This window comes from Rhinatrema bivittatum, chromosome 12, assembly GCF_901001135.1.
Source record: "Rhinatrema bivittatum chromosome 12, aRhiBiv1.1, whole genome shotgun sequence".
Lineage (NCBI taxonomy): Eukaryota > Metazoa > Chordata > Amphibia > Gymnophiona > Rhinatrematidae > Rhinatrema > Rhinatrema bivittatum.
This window is the reverse complement of record NC_042626.1, coordinates 1,288,251-1,308,066: the sequence shown is the minus strand read 5'-3', so window position 1 is coordinate 1,308,066 and position 19,816 is coordinate 1,288,251. Positions and strand designations below refer to the sequence as shown.

Here is a 19,816-nt window from a genome sequence, read left to right as displayed (position 1 = left end):
GTAGATTAACTACTTCTCATAAGAACATAAGAACATAAGAAATTGCCATGCTGGGTCAGACCAAGGGTCCATCAAGCCCAGCATCCTGTTTCCAACAGAGGCCAAACCAGGCCACAAGAACCTGGCAATTACCCAAACACCTAGAAGATCCCATGCTACTGATGCAATTAATAGCAGTGACTATTCCCTAAGTAAACTTGATTAATAGCAGTTAATGGACTTCTCTTCCAAGAACTTATCTCAGGCAGGAGATTTCTTTGGTCTTCCAGATCTTACCTTGACTTCAACAGTAAATTGCAACTTTCATTTCCTAACAATCGGGCCGATACAGTACAGCGCAGCCGCGGTTATCCCGTTTCTAACCCGCTGTTTACTCACAATTTGGCCGCGCAAGTCCAACCCGCGATTCACTATCCCTTTTAACCCATCCTTACCGCTTCTATAAATCAACGAGTAACCCTTTCCACCTGCGGCATATATATGAGATGTAAACGATCGGATTAGCTATTCCCTCCCATTCAATAACGTGCGCCCCGACTATCGCCTTTTTAACCTGCAGTTTAGCTGCGTCTTTAACCTGCTAAATTGCCGCCTACCCTTACCCCTGTGTTAGAGGCAGAGGTAAGCGGCAAACTTTCCCCCAGCCCCCACTCACCTGCCCTGGCCGCCGGTCTCCGGGGCAGCCCCAGTCCTCTCTCCCCTCCTCGCGAAGCAAGGCGCAGGGCGAAAAGCCACTCGACATGCTATTAAAATATTGTAAATAAAGTGTAAGCAAAGTTAACTTATTTTTTCTTAAGGTCCTCTCTGCCCTCCTCAGGAGGCGCGCACCGCGGCTCCCCTGCCTCCCGGGAGGCAGGGGAGCCGCGGTGCGCGCAGGGGGCAGCTGGCGGTGTGCACAGGGGGCAGCTGGCGGCGAAAGCGGCTTCCAGCGGCCCCCGCTGGCGAAGATGGATGAACGCACGCCCGTAGTGCACGGGCGCTCGTCAGCGAAGGCGCATGAACGGGCGCGCGTGACGTCACTGTGTACGTTCATACGCTTTCGCTGACTTGGGCGCTCGCCTTAGGTTTTCTTTTTATTAAAGTTGGGATCCACTTCCTGGTGCCTGTCAGTTGAAAGGACTGGTACCTGCGCACCCAGGATACTGTATAGCGCCTATACAGTAAAATGGCTTGCGCTTCATGGACGTGGCTTGCATTTCCATGCCATTTAAATACAGGATCGAGCGGTGTGTGATCCGAACTGTGCGTGCGGCAAACGCGGATGCGCCGGGCACTAACGCACCTCTTCCTACCGCTCCTTACTGTATCGGCCCGATAGTTTCTGACAGTTGACATTGCTAGCTAGAAGAATTTGGAGTTTTGTTTTGTTTTTTAATAAACCTGCCTCGTTTTGTAAGAATGAATTCTCTTAATTTTCAACTGCTCAGAAAGCTGCTACTTAGGACGAGCCCATGGTTGTTGAGAGGTTAGAAAGGTCAGGGTATTTGTTCAACCATGATAATTTCCTTTCGCTATACAAGTGAAGAACATGTGGGTTTAGTGCCCTCATCGAGCAGTTTGTACAGTTTCCCCTCCTGTTGGTTCTTGTAGCAGCTGCTCCATGACGCAGTCATTTATTTCATCTAGGAACTTTACTTCTCTAGCATGCCCTGATGTAATATTCTCCCAGTCAATACTGGGGTAGCTGAAATCTCCCGTTATTACTGTGCTGCTGATTTTGTTAGCATTTCATCGTTTGTTACTTCATTCTGGCCACGCCCATTACTATTTTATTCCCTTTTTCACCTGTATAATTGTACAATTCCGATTTTGCCCATTCAGCAGGGACAAGATGAATCATATATGGTCATTCGCAAATACAGAGATTTTAGCATTCTCCTTGTATTCAATATTCTCAGGAGTCCCACATTTGTGATGTATATTGGTCTCAGCAGATGAGACATGCTTTGTGGATAGGATTACTTAGAAAACACTGCCACTGTACCTTGCCATAAGAAAAGGGAGAGGATTGTACCAGCTGTCTTTACATCCTAAGTATATTTATTTATTTAAAAGATTTCCATACCGTCTTCCACAAATGATAATTTAACCAAAACGGTTTACAAATGTCAGAATAAAGTCAGATAAAAATAAAATAAAAGGCATCTAATTAAATACAAACACAAAAAAAGTAAACTTAAGGAAAAAAATACAATGTATACTTTAAGCCCTAATTCTAACTAATATATTCTTAGATTAATTAACTGTACTACGTTTTTACACAAAAAGAAGAGTAAAGTCGGAATTTTAAAATAAAGAGCTAGGTTTCCCCACAATTTCATATGGTTTATAGCAATATGAATCGTTGGGTAATCACAGATAATGTGCGAGATCTCATTTCTGAATATTCTGTACCTTTGAATAGGTTTTTACCGATTTTTTGAATTCTTTGTGGTTAGTAATTTGTCTTAAAGCATTGGGGAGTGAACTGCAAAGTAAGGAGCCCGCTACAGAAAACGCTCCCTCTCTGGTTATATTTAATCTTGCGAGAAGACAAAGGAAAATTGGTTCTTACCTGCTAATTTTTGTTCCTGTAATACCACAGATCAATCCAGACAAGTGGGTTTTGCTCCATAGTTTTGGGTGCCACCTGCAGTCCCTCAGTATTGACCTGTACCCAAGCTAAACAGTAGAGTTCATCCCCCTTTTTCAGGACAAACAGGGGGGGGGGGGAGAGGGGGAGATAGGGGGGGGGGGTTGATTAGGGATGAAATTGAGCGGCCATTGCTGTGACAATGTATGGAAATGTAACCAGACATCAAGAAAGTGATGAGGCATAGGTTGTTTCATTGATTGTTTGTTTTATTTATTTCTCATATCCTGAGTTGGTGTCTCTTGAAGTGAAGGAACTATATTTGTATCATGGGTTCACAGTTACCTGTTTATGCTTATGTTCTGGCTACAGTGTTATTCTGTAAGATATGCCTCTCTTGTATAAATAAAAATTTACAAAAAAAAAAATGCCAACTATTAAAGAAATATTTTTTGGAAAAAAAAATTGAAGTGCAATGTGCAAGCAAAAAAAAAAAAAAAAGAAAAGAATATCCATGAAGTTAGCATGGGGCACATTTAAAACTAAATCAGAGAAAATTATTTTTCACTCAACGCACAATAAAGCTCTGGAATTTGTTGCCAGAGGATGTGGTTAGTGCAGTTAGTGTAGCTGGGTTCAAAAAAGGTTTGGATAAGTTCTTGGAGGAGAAGTCCATTAACGGCTATTAATCAATTATACTTAGGGAATAGCCACTGCTATTAATTGCATCAGTAGCATGGGATCTTCTTAGTGTTTGGGTAATTGCCAGGTTCTTATGGCCTGGATTGGCCTCTGTTGGAAACAGGATGCTGGGCTTGATGGACCCTTGGTCTGACCCAGTATGAAACTTATGTTGTAAATGATCTGTATCCTCTTTAACTGCTGGGACTTACAGTTAGTAAACAGCACAGAGAATTTCTTCCAAAATGGGCAATTCTCTGCCATTCTTTTCTATCTGTAGGTGGAGTGGGGTGTGAGCTGTAAATATGGATCTGTGTGTTAGAAGGGGTGGGAAAGAAAGATGAGCAGGAAGCCCTCCTACCGTTTCCGTCATCACTGAAGCGTAGAGGAAAGGGCCTCCCAGCCCGAACGAATAAACTTTGGATGCAATGGTCTTGAAGGTTTTGCCAAAGTCGCTGGTCTTTTTCAGTTCTCGGAAACCAAAGCCAGATTCTTAAAGAGATGAGAGGAAAAGGCAATAAATATGTTTATCCGCCAGGCAGGCTGTTCAAGCACATGCGAGGCTGGCACACGTCACTTACGGCAAGACCCATTCAGGGACACGATGAAAAAAATGCTGTCCTCCAAGCCCCTAGAGAAACGTCATGCAGAGAAAAGAGGGCAGTTACCAATCAGCATTAACCGAGGGTACTCCCCCGCCCCAAACTTCAGGAGATCCCATACGTAATCATCATGGATATCCCAAAAACCAGGGGTGCTCTGAACTCACCACTTTGCCAGACAGACAGTCCGGTAGATCTCCCTCCAATCTTCTCCAAAGTTCCTGGAGAGCCACAAGCTGTTCTGGAAAAGAAAATTATTGGTCCCAGCCATTGTGGAAGAAGTATCTTTACAAGTCTAATTCCAGCTACATTCATTCATCGCAAAACCCTCCCAGCTGCCTGCGGAGGATCTGACACCCAACTGTACCCAGCACAGAGTTGCACTCCAATCCTGCAGTTAAGGCCCCATCGTCACCAGAGGCTGTCCCAGTGAGCAACTAAGGACCAAGCACGACACACACACACCACCACCACCCCCCCACACACACACACACCCTCACACACCCCCACACAACACCCACCCCCCCACACACACATACACACACCCCCCACCCACTCCCCACCACACACACACCCCACCACACACACACCCCCCCACCCACACACCCACACACCCACACTCACACACCCCACACACACCGCCCACACACCCCCCCACACACACACCCCCACACCCACCCCCCACACGCACACACCCACCCCCACACGCACACACACACACCCCCACACCCACCCCCCACCCCCCACACGCACACACCCACCCCCACACCCCCCCACACACACCACCCCCACCCCCACACCCCCCCACACACACCACCCCACCCCCCCCCACACACACGCACACACACTCACCCCCACACCCCCCCCAATGTTTTATTCACTTTGTTACACACTCAATTGCCCTGCAGACCTCTGAGCAAGGAATAATCTTCTGTATATGTAATGGGCTTAGGAGGAAGTGGTGTGGTCTGCAGCAGACGACCAGACGGCTACTTTGCATACTCAACCAGCAGCAGGCTCGAGAGGACACCGGGAACCATCCACAGCCTCCACGTCCCCCTTCTTTCAACAGATTTCATACAACAGGGAATGAGCTCAAAACAAGGGCAATAAACTGTGTAACCGGGCAGTTATACGTAGATTTCATACAACAGGGAATGAGCTCAAAACAAGGGCAATAAACTGTGTAACCGGGCAGTTATACGTAGATTTCATACAACAGGGAATGAGCTCAAAACAAGGGCAATAAACTGTGTAACCGGGCAGTTATACGTAGATTTCATACAACAGGGAATGAGCTCAAAACAAGGGCAATAAACTGTGTAACCGGGCAGTTATACGTAGACTGACTGCAGCCTCTGGAGACTAATAAAATTATTTTATTTATTTATTTATTTATTTAAGGATTTATATACCGGAGGTTCCTGTATAATATACATATCACCCCGGTTTACAATGAACAGTAACTATCGCTTCAAGTTAGCGGTTTACAATGAACATAGTTAATCCAAGAAACAGAATAAAATATATATATATAACAATTATCTAAAACAATTATCTAAAAGAATATAAGTACTCTGGATTAGTTTGAACATCCCTACTCCCATCGACATTTTAAATCACTAACAACAAAGTTAAGATGCAGCTGGTAGTGCAAGAGCGAGAGGGGGGCCTTCCGTCTTTTGCAGCAAGACCCAGATGGAGGATTATCTGCCTGTTAGTCTGAGGCTAGGGGGGCTCGGAAATGTCCCTGTCTGGCTGTGCTAAAGCTGAGGCTGGGAGGGGTAGGCAAGGACAATTCATAGGGGCCTTGGGAATCTATACAAAGCATCCATACATCATGAAATAAAAGTCACCACTAACTGGAAGCAGCTGTGAAGAGGCAGCTTTTTATTTCTACTATGATGGAATGGAAACTAAAAGCTTTGATAAGAGCTCAGGGTACCATCCGATTCTTCAGGCAGCCTTGCCCCCTGCCCTTACAAAACCATCCCAGAAATCTGAAATGACCCCCGACGATGGATGAGAAGCCAATGCAAGCCTCACAGTAACCCCACAACAACGAAGACCCCCGACTCTTACAACAGCCAAGAGTAAGAAAGCTTGCATTACCTTCTGGACATCTTCTTAGCTAAAGAAGTTCCTGCTTGGCAAATCTTTGCAAGGCCAGCAAAACCTGATTTACATGGCAGAGTCACCACGTTTCTAACGGGAATGGCAACCTGGTTTACCAACCCACCCAATCTCTTTCTGCCCTGTTTAATTGTAAACATATTACAAAACAATTCTCAACCAAGAGTCAAGTGCTGCAAGAATACACAATCTGCATTATCAGCACATAAAAAATGACACTAAACATGTTATAATCTTTTTCAGTGAATGTAAATATGGATTAAACCGAGCTACCCAGAATAACGAACCTTAATGTAAGCGGATAAGTCAGAGGAATCGTTCTATTACAACCACTCATCCCAGCCTCCGTAAATGAGCAGGCATAATATCTTCATTAGTAGCGAATGCCAAGCACAGGTCACATTATACAATCATTTTCCCTTCTCTACTCTAGTCGCAAACTATCAAGGTATTTTCCATACCACAACCTTTTCTAAATCCAGATTGGTAAAGATGAAGGACATTTTATGCCTGCAAATAACGTTGAAGTTGAATATTCAACCATTTCTCTGCAGTTTTAATCAGAAAAGTATATTAGATACTGGTTGGTAATTAAATATACTTCAAGGTCTTGATTTTTTTTTTTAGCGTACGGTTGAATTTCTGCAGATTTCAACTTTGAAGATGCCACCCTTCTAGGGAGCATTATCTACTATTTAAACCTGATACAACGCATCCCATATAGCCAGCTAAACAGTCTGGTAACACATTCACACAGGAATGGGAGTCTCTCACCTCGATGCTTAGTACGAGTAGATAGTCAGAGTTTTTGGGGTGGTACATGATCTGTGTCATGGGGTGAAAGGGGAGATCTGTTTTGCTAAAGTCCTGGGCAAAATTGGATGATCTGAAAATTCGGCCTCCAGTACTAACATCAGTGACATCACCAGTCAGGATCACCTAGGAAGAGATAGCAACAGCATGAGAGAGAGGAAGATGAGCCAAGGGGAGAAGCCATCCCATGCCAGGTGCCATAGAGAGAGCATGTGAAAGGGAAATGCCACCCCACAGCGAGTCCTCTCAGTGTTTGCTCCGACTCCATAACCCACGGTCTGGACTGATCCGGGTACGTACAGGGAACATTCTCTCGCCCATCCCATCCAGTACTCCGTGGAGGCCAGGTTCCTTCCTGCATCCAGCTCTCCCTTACCCCGAATGAAGCCCTCTCTCTCTGCAACTCCAGCCCATATCCCTTCACCCTCTGCTGCCTCCTGAATCCCAAACTCTCTGGGCTATGCTGTGCCATAAAACCACCCCACACCTTGCCTCCTGTGGACCTCCAACAGCTCCCACTCACATTAAACGGACACTTACTTTTCCAGAATTCTGAGGGCCGATAGCTATCCCTAAGTCCGTACGAATTAATGTGTTACTGATCTGCGAGGTGATGTCCTTGAAACTCTTCCCATAATCATCACTTTGGAGGGAAAAGAGAAAAAAAAAAAAAAAAGAGGCTATAACGCTAGCATCGCCACTGTGCATGCACTGACTGGATGTCAATGCCCCAGCGACTCACATACAACAGGACTTCATTATTTAGGTCTCTGAATGCCAACACTTATTCATGGATTCTTATACTCTATCTTCCAGTCTCACAAGGTTATGTACATAAATTAACAAAATGTACACTATTTTAAAAACACAGATAAAAGTAAAACATTGCTAAGATAATTTGTTTGTATTCAAAAGCCTGTAAACAAAATGGAAAATTAAAAGCTCTGCAAGGAAAATACAGGTACTGAGAACAATAGACCAGAGCAAAAGAACAGAGGTGTAATGAGTAAATACATTTCTCATGCAAGAAATATTTCTGCATTAAAAAAACACCAAAAACTCAGCTGAACTCTTTTCTGGACTGGAAGCCAATGCAACTGCTTAAGTGATACCAAAATACTGTCAGTCTCAAACATTTACAGTGGCATTCTGCACTCACTGTGATACATGTTAAGATTTTTTGGCAAGCCAACAAATAACTGACAAAACCCCCCAATGATTATGTAATAAGTCTAAAATCTTCAGAAAGAAAATTTCAGATGGCTAATCCTGAGTTTCTAAACATGGACCTGGCAACTGGTTTAATATCTGATTAACAACCCCAAACTTTCCCACCTCCTAGGTTATGCTTACTGTCACTGGAGACCTGATAATTATCATTTCTTTCCTTAGTCTTATTCATCCATAAACTGATATTCTTAAAACAATTTGCATGTCTACATAAAGGAAGAGCATCACCGGGATTACAGGGAATGAGCTCTCAGCATCCCCAGTTCACCCGCCACTTACCTTCTGTACAGTTTTGACTGTCCAAAATTAATCCATAGCAGTGGCACCTTGAAGACTGTTAACAACAGGATGACCTGCAAGAGACAGAGAAGCAATGAGACGGCAGCAGGACAGGGAGGGGAGAAGATGCACCAGCAGTGCCAGTTACATGGTCATGGCTCCTGAGCCCAGGAAGCATGAATTCCCCCTTACTCCCAGAAAAATAACTTAAGAGAAAACCCCCACCACCGTAGCCAAGTAAGAAAAGTGAGAGGCACATAGAGATGGGAAATTCAGCAGCAATATCCCAGACTCTTCTGGGGGGACGCCTTGAGAGACAGCACATGAGGAAAGATCCAGCCCTTTTTACTTACCCCAGTATCATTTCCCAGCCAAGACAGCAACACTGAACCGCTCAGATCATCAAAGCTATACTAGAAACACAGAAAAAGGAGGAACACATTACACCAGTCCTAACACTATCAGTCTTTCTGTGCCTCTGCTCCAGCGCACTGTCATCAGTGGCGGGCCCAGCTCTGGTACCATCAGCACCTCTTCTCTTCCCTTCACTACAGCCACCAATCCTGGCCCTAACACCATCAATGTCTCACCATCCCTACAAGCATCAGGGCTGACTCGTGTGTCGTCGTGATCTCTCCCAATCCTATAGGCACTGGGCCCAGCTCTAGTATCATCAGTGTCTCTTGTTTGCTAGAGTTATCAGAGCCATCATTCTCTCCCCTGCTCCTGCTGCTGGACAGTCACTATCTTTATGCAGAGTATAGGGCCTCAGAGGGATCAGATTTCTTGGTGCAATAAGAAGCCATGCAGTAAGTTACACACCTGTTACCTCAGAGCTGCAAGATCTACTGTGCATTAGTTAATATAGGGCCCTCAGGCGTGTTGGTCCCCTATCCTGGTTTGTACCCACAAAGCAGAGTTTCTTAGTGCATGGCTCCCACGGGCTTCCCTGTGGTTAGGCTGTAAATATTCTGGCCTCACCAAAATCTTCAGCCACATTAAAAGGTGACCTTTCTGGCTTCTGAAAGCTTCCCTTCAAATACTGTCAGTGAAGTTAAAAAACAATGTACAGCTACTAATTTAAACAGAGTAGCAAGGCACAGAGAGAGTCCAACCCAAGAATCACTGTACAAAAGCAACAGAAAGCGATAGCCCAGGAATCACTACAAAAAGCCAAGAGAACATAATAAATACCTTACTGAGTCAGACTGGAAAGAACAATTAGTCTTACATGGTTTATCTGACATTTAAATTAGTTAAAATAAGGCCCAAGATAATGTAAAGAGAGCAGAATGTCTACCTCTTTCTTGAGATGGATAATAAACATCTTATAGCTGCATAAGATACACAGTGGTTTTATATAATGATAGATATTGTTTTAAATTTGGTTTAACAGTGCAAAACACTCGTTATAAGGGTTATGAAAACACTCCTGTCTAGCCCAAAATTAACTTGCACATCCCAAGCACACTGCCAATTAACTACCCAACTTAAAGTAGTAATTTAGCTAATTAATCTTGACATGTCAGGGATGGGCTCAGGCTCCCCATTCTCCATGCAATTGGGTTGTCCGATCAGGGTCCTATCTTAGCATGGAGTTAGCGGACAAATGACAGGTTACCACCACCATCTCAGGGCAGTGTAGTTTACAGAAGCCTCCAAGTCACAGCTTCCCAAACCTTCACCCTCCACAGCCAGTCAGGGTTTCAGGATATCCACAATGAATTGCATGTGCTGTAACTGATATTCAAATTTCTCTCATGCATATTCATTGTGGAAATCCTGAAAAGCTGACTAGCTGGGCAGGTTTGGGAAGCTCTGCTCTAGGGGACAGGAGCAAAGATTGGCTGAGATCGGCAAGTATGATTAGGCAGCTTCTCCAGAGTTAATAAAGCAGGGCTAGGTGGAGCTGAGCTGGAAGGCCAGTCTCAAAGCCTGGTGTGAGGCTTGGGTGCACTGGCCCCTGTGCATGAAGTCCAAAACCTTTTCTTTACCAGGACTTCATGCATATGATCATAGATTACCACAATCCACTCTCATAGGACTTCTTCTTAGCTGTAAAGTTTGTCAAGGCCACAAGCTCAGCAAATTTGTGTCCAGTTGCACCAGCTAAACTGTAAGGTGAAGACCAATGCTTGTCATGAAGAACAACTGCAGCTTCTCACTGGCATTTACATTAAAACTGCAGGGGCCATCATATCTTGTGCTGCTTGGGCCTGCACTCAGTTTGGTTCAGTTGCACACTCTTTAGGGTGACTGGCTTATCCCTACAAAACCAAAGTCCAACAAGCCAAGCGTCCTGCCTCCGACAGTGCCCGGCCCCGAAAGTCAGTACACAAAACCAACAGAGAGAGAGCTCAGCCCAGAGAATTACTAAACAAAGCTGAAAGCAAGCAAGAGAGCCAGGCCCAAGAACCAGCACAGAAAGCGAGAGCGAGAAGGTGCAGCCCTGGGAATCACTGAAGAAAGCCAAAAGACAGAGCAATGCCCAAAGAACCAGCAAGAGAAAAGAGAGCACCGCATAACCAACACACCCCATGCAAACTATCACCAGCTCAGGAAGTGGCAAATTCACAGGCCTCTGATCATTGTGACATCATAGACCCCAGTGAGAAAGAAGTCATTTCAGGCAAAGCAAGACATTCTTACATGCACCTTCCTTGCATTCAGACTTGCACTCTCTCTTTAATCCCTTTAGTTACCCTCTCAAAGAGCAACAAACAATTCATAGCTTCTTAGTGTTTGGGTAATTGCCAGGTTCTTGTGGCCTGGTTTTGGCCTCTGTTGGAAACAGGATGCTGGGCTTGATGGACCCTTGGTCTGACCCAGCATGGCATGTTCTTATAGCTATTGAGATTACACAAAATTCTAATAAATTGAGACACCCTATATCAAGGATAGACTTGTCTAGAGCAGGGCTTCCCAAATTGTCATGGGGACCCCAAAACCAGTCAGATTTTCAGAATAAACACAATGAATTTGCATATCATGGAGCTCAGTATATGCAAATTTATCTCATGCATATTCACTGGGAGTATCCTGAAAACCTAAATGGCTGTGGGGTCCCCAGAAGAGTTTTGGGAAGCTCTGCTCTAGGACCCGTGTAAGAGATTACATTATACAGGCTGGCATTTCATTGGTTCACACTGCATGCGTCACAGATTACATCACACACACGCTGGCTTTTCATTGGCCATATAGGTTATATTATGCATTTGGCTGCTTGTGCAGGCTGAGCATCAGTTATTTCCATGTGCATTCTTCAAAAAAATGCAGAACAGCCTGGGGTTTGTATATAAAGGGGACACCGTGGCAATCCTGGGAAAAGAAACTCCTTATCCCATTTTATTGCTCTCTTACATTTATTTAACCTCTTGGTCAATTTTCTTTTCTTTTTAAATGGTGACACACAATGAGCATGTGTCCATAAGTGCAAGAACATGCACACTGAGTAATAGATTACATGTATTTATTTGTTTCACCATCATAATGGTCTACAGTAATCAAAATAGTTGAGAAAATTAACATCAGGGTTTCTACAGAGGGTATAAGTCGAAAAAAATTATGCAACAATGTAGCTGTACAGAGTGGCGCAATCCTATCACTTCTGGCTCGCGTGCATCACACGCACAGCCGAGGTGCGCGGTACAGAGGGGGCAGCGCTACCGCGGGGAGCGCCAGAGGCGAGCGAGGCAGCAGCGCTGCGGGTCTCAGAATCAGGAATAGGGGGGACGTTTCCAAATTCCGGGACACGGTAAAGAGCTCCCGCGCTGCTTTACGCCTTCCTCCGCCGCCAGAGCCGGAAGTGGAGCAGTTACTGAGCCCGAGAGGCCCCGCCCAAGGCTCCGGGCGGCCACGGACCCCGCGCGGGGCGCTCACCTTGTGGGTGTTGTTGTCCAGCCTGGCCTCGTAGTCCCGCCAGCTGCCACAGTCCCCCGCCGGCTCCGCACGAATCCCCGCCGTCACCCACAGCAACGCCACCGCCGCACACAAGCCCGCAGCGCCCATAGCCCGACCGCCGCCGCCGCTCGCACCAGCACGCAGCCTGCGGGGCGGCCGCCGCCGCACAGCCCGCGCCTCACTGGAGCGCAGGCCCATCAATCTGCGAGCCTCGCACCTCATTGGAGCGCCGCACGCCAAGCCCCGCCCCCGGGGACCCGCCCGCCTGCCAACGTCGATTACATCACCACCTGACTCTTTTCCTACTTCCTTCCCATTGGTCTGAGCGGTCCCTTCTCCGTTTTCTCATTGGTCGCCGCCGCTGACAGCTGTTCCCGCGGCGTCACTGGTCCCGGAGAGGAGCGGGAGGGCGCAGCTCGGCCCCTGCTCTTGAGCTATGCGGTCGGACTCGTTTTACCTGAACTCCCAGCCGGATCCGGTGCACGCAGGATCCCGTCCCATGCTAAAGCCATGGCTGGCATCATGGGACGCAGCCATTTAAAAACGTTTCTGCAACGTCAGATTGTAAGCACACAGCCCTTTGCAAAGGACCCATCTCTCTTTTCCTGCATGGCAAGGTTAAACTCTATGAATGTAACCACGTCCTGGTTTACCGTACTGCTTAATTTATTAAGAGACTAATCATTTTTGGATAAATCCGTGAGAGAAATTAAAAGCTGATCTAAATCTTAAAGCACCAAGAAATTGCTTCTTTGGAGAGAAGTCCACGACCATCGTTAGAACTGAGCAGAGACACCAATAAATACTTAAATAGCTTCCTCCTACCTCAAGGCACAGAGAGCCATGGATAACTTTTATTGACAAATTCTGAACAGGATTCACAGTTTAGGAAATTTAACTTATTTATAGGAGAACAAATTCTACTACATTTATTCTGTTCTAACATGAATATAGCAAATGATGCAGAGAAAAAGCAAAACTAGAGATGCAGTTGGCACAGCAAGCTGAGGATTACACTGTTCCCCCTGCCCCTGCCACTCTGCGCAGGTTCCCCACCCTATTCAGAAATATTACATTACTTTCCCTTTATCCTGTTTGTCCCATCTCTATAGGAATGATTGCACTACAAATATAGAGTAATTATTTATTGCAGCTTCCCTGCTACAAAGTACAGTATGAATGTATTAATTACAAAAACTATTGCCAGTTTATTTTAATCAGCAGCACAAGCTTGATTAAGTTTACCTAAAATTCAGTAATTTTAGAGAGCTAGATCTACTCACAATTTCTATAGTAGCACAACAGATTTTTTAGATTTAGATTTTTTTTTTTAGATTCATTTTGTTACTTCAAAGTGGATTTACATTCAGGTACCTGTAGGTATTTCTCTATCCCCAGAGGGTTTACAATCTAAGGGGCCAATGCAATACTGTGCGCTGAGCCGAGTGCACTGTTAACCTGCAGTCGGACATAGAAACATATAGAAATGACAGCAGAAGATGACCAAATGGCCCATCCAGTCTGCCCAGCAAGCTTTCACTTTTTTTTTTTAAATCATCTTTCATACTTATCTGTTACTTTTGGTTCTATTTCCCTTCCACCCCCACCATTAATGTAATACGAGTAGAATAGGCGCTAATCAATCCCATAACGCAATAATGGGATTAGCACATATTCAACATGCGTCCAACGCAGAGTGAATTGAATAGCGATCATCACATGTAAATGCATGTGAATGAGGCTATTAGGCATTCAGCGTCTCAGACGTACATTTAACTGTCATCTATTAATGCCTGGCTGGAGCAGTTTTTTCTGCTTTTCTGTACTGCCTCCTACTTAATATCCTTGTGATATTAAGTAGGATGAAAAATAAAAAATAAAAGTAAAAAAAATTGACAGTTGGACCCCATCGGCATCAGTTTTCCTTACTGGCGGACAGCCACAAAACCTGACGCCAGGTTTATAGGCGTCAGTTTGTCTTAGCAGCGAATGGCAGTCACAAAAACCAACGCCGGGTTTATCAGCGTCTGCATGGCTGTCCGCCAGTAAGGAAAACCGACGCCGCTAAACGGCGTCAATTTTTGTGACCGGCGTACGGTAGTCAGAAAAAACGATTGGGTTCACATTAGCAAGGAGGCGCTAGGGTCACACGCGACCCCCTAATTTAAATATTGCATGGCATCCCCTTGGGGGTGCCTGGGTCGCATTAAGAGAGCGGGTGCTGACTGTTCAGCACCCACTTTCTACACAACTTTATTGCATTGGCTCCTAATTTTGTAGCTGAGGCAACAATGGGTAAAATGACTTGCCGAATGGCACAAGGAGTGACAGTGGGATTTGAACCCGGATTTGTAGCAGGCTGCTCTAACCCCATCTGTACTGCAGAAAAGAAATTCAAGTACTTCCTCCAGTTATTTTCAAAAAGGTACCTGATACATGGCTACCTCCTGATTGTTGCCCGCTCAGAAAATAGCATTTCAATTGAATCCACAGGCCATATATACACTACAGTATATATTGAAATCAAGAAAGGAATGAGGGTTTCTCCTGGCATTTCCAATGCATAGCCACATTTCTTCTTCCTACTTATAAATGAGTAATTAAAGGTTACAAGAGCTATTTAATTTGATCTCATTTAATGTGGCTTTTTGCACATTGTTCTTTCTATTGGAGCAATATAGGACTCGATTCATGAAACATCGAGGCCAGAAGAGAAGGCTGAGGCACATAAGTACTCAGGAAGGTTAGCAAATAAAACGTTTTGGGGCAGATTTTAAGAAATTGCGCACGGGCGTCCATGTGCACGCACACACGGATGCCTGATTTTATGTGTGCGCATGTTATAAAATCGGGGGTCAGTGCGTGCAAGGGGGTGCACAATTGTGCACCCTGCACGCACCGACACCCGTGGCCTTCAGCTCCGATTTCGGAACGGCCTGGGAGGGAACTTCCTAACCCCCTAACCTAACCTCCCTTCCCCTAGCCCCCCCGACCTTTATTTTACCTCTTGCAGCTGCCGCACATGATCCTCCGACACAGCAGCTGCGCCTGTTTTGCTTCTGATGCCATCATATTGTCAGACTGCAGCTGCGGCACACGATCCTCCGACACAGCAGCTGCGCCTGTTTTGCTTCTGATGCCATCATATTGTCAGACTGCAGCTGCGGCACACGATCCTCCGACACTGCAGCTGCGCCTGTTTTGCTTCTGATGCCATCATATTGTCAGACTGCAGCTGCGGCACACGATCCTCCGACACAGCAGCTGCGCCTGTTTTGCTTCTGATGCCATCATATTGTCAGACTGCAACTGCTGAACCTAATGTAAAACCAGCCCAAAGCATGAAACAGCTGCACACCGCAGCCTGAAAGCCCAGAGCAGACATCTCAAATATCTTTTTGAGATGGATCTCCAACTTCCTATCCTACTGTCCTTAAGCGAAGCAGAACCAGCCACCAGGATAGTAATCTTTTTAGTGACAGCAGACACCAAGGCATCCACAACAAAGCTAAAGTGTCCTCCAGCAGCAAATATAACTTATCCATAGCTCTGCCAACCTTCAGACCAGTTTGCGGAGTTTCCCACGCCCAGAGCACTAGCCTCCTCACAGACTTATGAAACGGGAAAGCCTTAGTGGGACCTCTTAAACCTTCCATAACCAGGTCCATCTCTTCATGATCAGATTCTTTACTCTGTACTCACGCGTCACCTAGATAGGATTTTAGACAGTGCTGGGGAGGAGCCGGCTGTCGTGGTACATGTGGGCACCAATGACAGGAAAATGTGGGAGGGAGGTTCTGGAAGCCAAATTTAGGCTCTTAGGTAGAAAGCTTAAATCCAAACCTCCAGGGTAGCATTCTCTGAAATGCTCCCTGTTCCACACGCAGGTCCCCAGAGGCAGGCAGAGCTCCGGAGTCTCAATGCGTGGATGAGACGATGGTGCAAGGAAGAGGGATTCAGTTTTGTTAGGAACTGGGGAACCTTTTGGGAAAGGGGGGAGTCTCTTCTGAAGGGTTGGGCTCCACCTTAACCAGGGTGGAACCAGACTGCTGGCGCTAACCTTTAAAAAGGAGATAGAGCAGCTTTTAAACTAGAACAAAAGGGGAAAGCCGACAGTCGCTCAGCAGCGCATGGTTCGGAGAGAGGTATCTTTAAAGGATACTAATGATGCATTAGAATTAGGGCATCCCGACAGTGAGGTTCCAATAATAAGAAAAGTAGTCCAAGTGCCTGTAACTAAAAACTCACCTGAGCTAAAAGATTCTAACTTATCCCTATCAATTAAAAAGCAGAATAAAAATACAAACAAAAAACAAACTTTGAAATGTTTGTATGCTAATACCAGACGTCTAAGAAGTAAGATGGGAGAATTAGAATGTATAGCAGTGAATGATGACATAGACTTAATTGGCATCTCAGAGACATGGTGGAAAGAGGATAACCAATGGGACAGTGCTATACCGGGGTACAAATTATATCGCAATGACAGAGAGGAGCAGTCAGGAGGAGGTGTGGCACTTTATGTCCGGGATGGCATAGAGTCCAACAGGATAAACATCCTGCATGAGACTAAATGCACAATTGAATCTTTATGGGTAGAAATCCCTTGTGTGTCGGGGAAGACTATAGTGATAGGGGTATACTACCGTCCACCTGGTCAGGATGGTGAGATGGACAGTGAAATGCTAAGAGAAATTAGGGAAGCTAACCAAATTGGTAGTACGGTTATAATGGGAGACTTCAATTACCGTGAAGAACAACAAGTGCAGATCAACTTCTTGGATCCAAATATTTATTCAGTATAGACAGATTCAACGGCAACTCCACTATCAAATTTATTGTATTATTCCATTCATAATGTGGCCACTGTTCAAGTATGCTCCCTGACAATGGTTATGTCTGAGTTCACCCACCCTAGTACACATAGAACTTTTACACTTCGAAGCTCATCTGATTGTAACTCTACGGGAGTTGTGAATGTGGTTCTTTGTCCATGTAATAAACTGTATGTGGGCAAAACGAAGCGAATGGTGAAAACACATATTATAGAGTATAGATCAAACATTAAAAATCGAAGGGAAAATGAACCATTAGTAGAACATTGGATACAACATTCCCATGAATTGACAGATTTAAGATGTTTTGTACTGGATGTGGTCAGTCCCCCGATGCGGGGGGGGGGGGGGGGCAATTTTTCTGACTTGTTAATTAGGAGGGAACAGAAATGGATTTACCTTCTCGATACGGTGACCCCCAATGGTCTTAACTGTGATTTGGAGTGGAGTTTCTTCACCTGAATGGTTTTCCTTAGTACTTACCTGCCTCGATCTGATTGGCTTCCCATTCTCTGACTCTGTTTGGCTGACTGTATTCGCGCCAAAATGTGGTTTGGCGTTTAAATGCCAGTTGCATTATACCTTAGGTGCACTCCCTGTAACCTCGATGTTGAACTCTTTGAAGGTATGTTGTAAGTCTAATATATAAAAATGTGCCGGTATGTACCCTTTGTTCTTTGGGATCCATGGTAAATTTTTGAACTTTATTGTTACAGAATATTGATTATATGGTGCTGTCCCTCCCGACGCAGCCAGTGGGCGAAACACGGGGTCCGTGTTGGGGGACCCCTACCCGTGATTGGAATAATACAATAAATTTGACAGTGGAGTTGCTGTTGAATCTGTCTATACTGAATAAATATTTGGATCCAAGAAGTTTATCTGCACTTGTTGTTCTTTACGATTTCCTGTTCAAAGTACAGTACCAGCCTGTGTGGTGTTTAGACTTCAATTACCCCCCAATATTGACTGGGCAAATGTATCATCGGGACATGCTAGAGCTATAAAGTTCCTGGATGGAATAAATGATAGCTTTATGGAGCAATTGGTTCAGGAACCAGACAAGAGAGGGAGCAATTTTAGATCTAATTCTCAGTGGAGCACAGGATTTGGCGAGAGAGGTAACGGTGGTGGGGCCGCTTGGCAATAGTGATCATAATATGATCAAATTTGAATTCCCTGCACGTACCAGGATCAGTCCAGGACACCTGGGTTGTGACTCCGCACCAGTAGATGGAGACAGACTAAAACTTGTGGGCGGAGCATATATGCCCCTGTGCCAGTCACAGCCCCTCAGTCTTACTCTGTCTCCAGTAGGTGGTGCAGGTCAGGTCACAGCTCCTTCCTTCCTGCCCTGGTTCTGGTACTCCGTCAGGGTCGGTTCTTTTCTTTTTCTTGGTTTTAGGCCAGTTTAGTGTTGTTAATTGGGATTTTGATTTGGCTAAATTTAATTTTGCTAAATTGTCCCTGAGGTCCCGTCCGCCCTGTCTCCCAGGGGGGTTGTGAGGTCCTGAGGGGACTACCCCCCCCTGGTTGAGGCCGCTGCTAGGGTCGAGGACCCGGCTTTCCCAATAGCAGCGTCAGGGGTGACACCGGGGAGCCCGGTTCACTCACCCCTGCTGGACTAGGGCTCCAGGACCGTGGACAGCGACAAGCGTTGTTTTGTAAAAAAAAAAAAAAAAAAAATTGTTTTACTTTTGTTTTCGGTTCTCTCTGGCTTCAGCTCTCTGCTGCTTTGCGTCGCCGCTCCGTGGGGTCTCCGGAGGGGGCGCCGCTGGCAGGGGGGAGGCCGGGGGGGCCGCCGGGGGGGCCGGTTTCGCTAAATTTAATTTTTTCCTCCCGGTGCGCTCTTCGCCGCGGCTCGTCGGCATGCCTCGTGGCTCGGCCTGTCAGGCCTGCGGCTCGGCGCGCGCGCGGCTTTACCGCGGTGCTCTGTGTGCGGCCTGCTTCCCGGGTGGAGAGCGGTCATCCGGGGCGCCTCGGGGGGCTCGATCCCGCAGCGCACGATCGCCGCCGCGCAGGGGGGGGCTCGGTAGAGCGGCCCCAAGACTTTTTCCCGCTGAGCGCGGGAGTGGCGGCCATTTTGGCCTCGGACCGTGAAGTGGCGCGGGAAACGGCAGGAGCCTCGGGCCTGCCTCCCGCACTTTCTCCTCAGCGGGTTGATACAGGGGGGTCCCCTCGGGGGTCCCTTGGTCCCCGGGGGTTTTCAGAGGAGGATTCTTCAGCCTCGGGGTCCCTTTCGGAGGATTTTGCGCTGCCGTTGCGCAAAGTCCTAAAGTGTACGTGCAGTAAGCGCGGCCGGGGGGGACCCCGCAAGGCCCCCCCCCCAGGGAAGACGTCATGCAATCCTAAGGGCGCTGCGGAGGGGTCCCGGGGCCCTTCCCGAAGTACACGGCTTCCTCGTGGCGTCCCACAGGAAGCCGATTCCGATTCCCCCCTGCGGTGGACTCTGATTCCCCTGAGAAGCCCCTGAAAGGGGCCGACGGAGTGGGGACGCACGAGTCCGCTCAGCCAGGCGCCGGAAAGGGATCCCAAGCAGTGGAAAATGATGATCCCAAGGTGGTCCGGCTCTTCCGCAGGGAGGACCTGCCACCCTTCATTCCGGCCATTCTCCAGGAGCGGGGAATAGAAGCTCCTCCGGTGGTAGTCCGTCAGGAGGCAAACATGGATCCGGTCCTGTTAGGTCTCTCGGCTCCGGCAGTGGTTTTCCCGTTTCTTTCTCCTCGACGAATATTCTGTTCCGGGAATGGGACACCCCGGCGTTAGTTTGA

General features: G+C 46.4%; 1 protein-coding gene and 1 long non-coding RNA gene across 4 annotated transcripts in view; one reads left to right on the top strand and one right to left on the bottom strand.

The window, feature by feature from the left end:
• The window catches only part of SORT1 (sortilin 1), a 30,949-nt gene extending 18,579 nt beyond the window's left edge, over window positions 1-12,370 (bottom strand). Inside the window, exons 1-8 of the mRNA XM_029573779.1 lie at window positions 12,190-12,370; window positions 8,664-8,723; window positions 8,311-8,384; window positions 7,342-7,444; window positions 6,763-6,927; window positions 4,023-4,096; window positions 3,835-3,884; window positions 3,615-3,745 (exon numbers count right to left, since the gene is read on the bottom strand). Coding sequence (XP_029429639.1) covers window positions 3,615-3,745; window positions 3,835-3,884; window positions 4,023-4,096; window positions 6,763-6,927; window positions 7,342-7,444; window positions 8,311-8,384; window positions 8,664-8,723; window positions 12,190-12,318 — 786 coding nt within the window. The 5' untranslated portion in view covers window positions 12,319-12,370. The remainder of the gene's footprint in view (window positions 1-3,614; window positions 3,746-3,834; window positions 3,885-4,022; window positions 4,097-6,762; window positions 6,928-7,341; window positions 7,445-8,310; window positions 8,385-8,663; window positions 8,724-12,189) is intronic.
• Window positions 11,966-19,816, top strand: part of LOC115074381 — a 49,517-nt gene continuing 41,666 nt past the window's right edge. For 2 of the 3 annotated variants that reach the window (XR_003852231.1, XR_003852230.1), the window contains exon 1: window positions 11,966-12,064. This is a non-coding gene — a long non-coding RNA (uncharacterized LOC115074381). Of the gene's footprint in view, window positions 12,065-12,520; window positions 12,775-19,816 lie in introns of those variants that run through there. The other variant, XR_003852229.1, reaches the window with a different exon arrangement.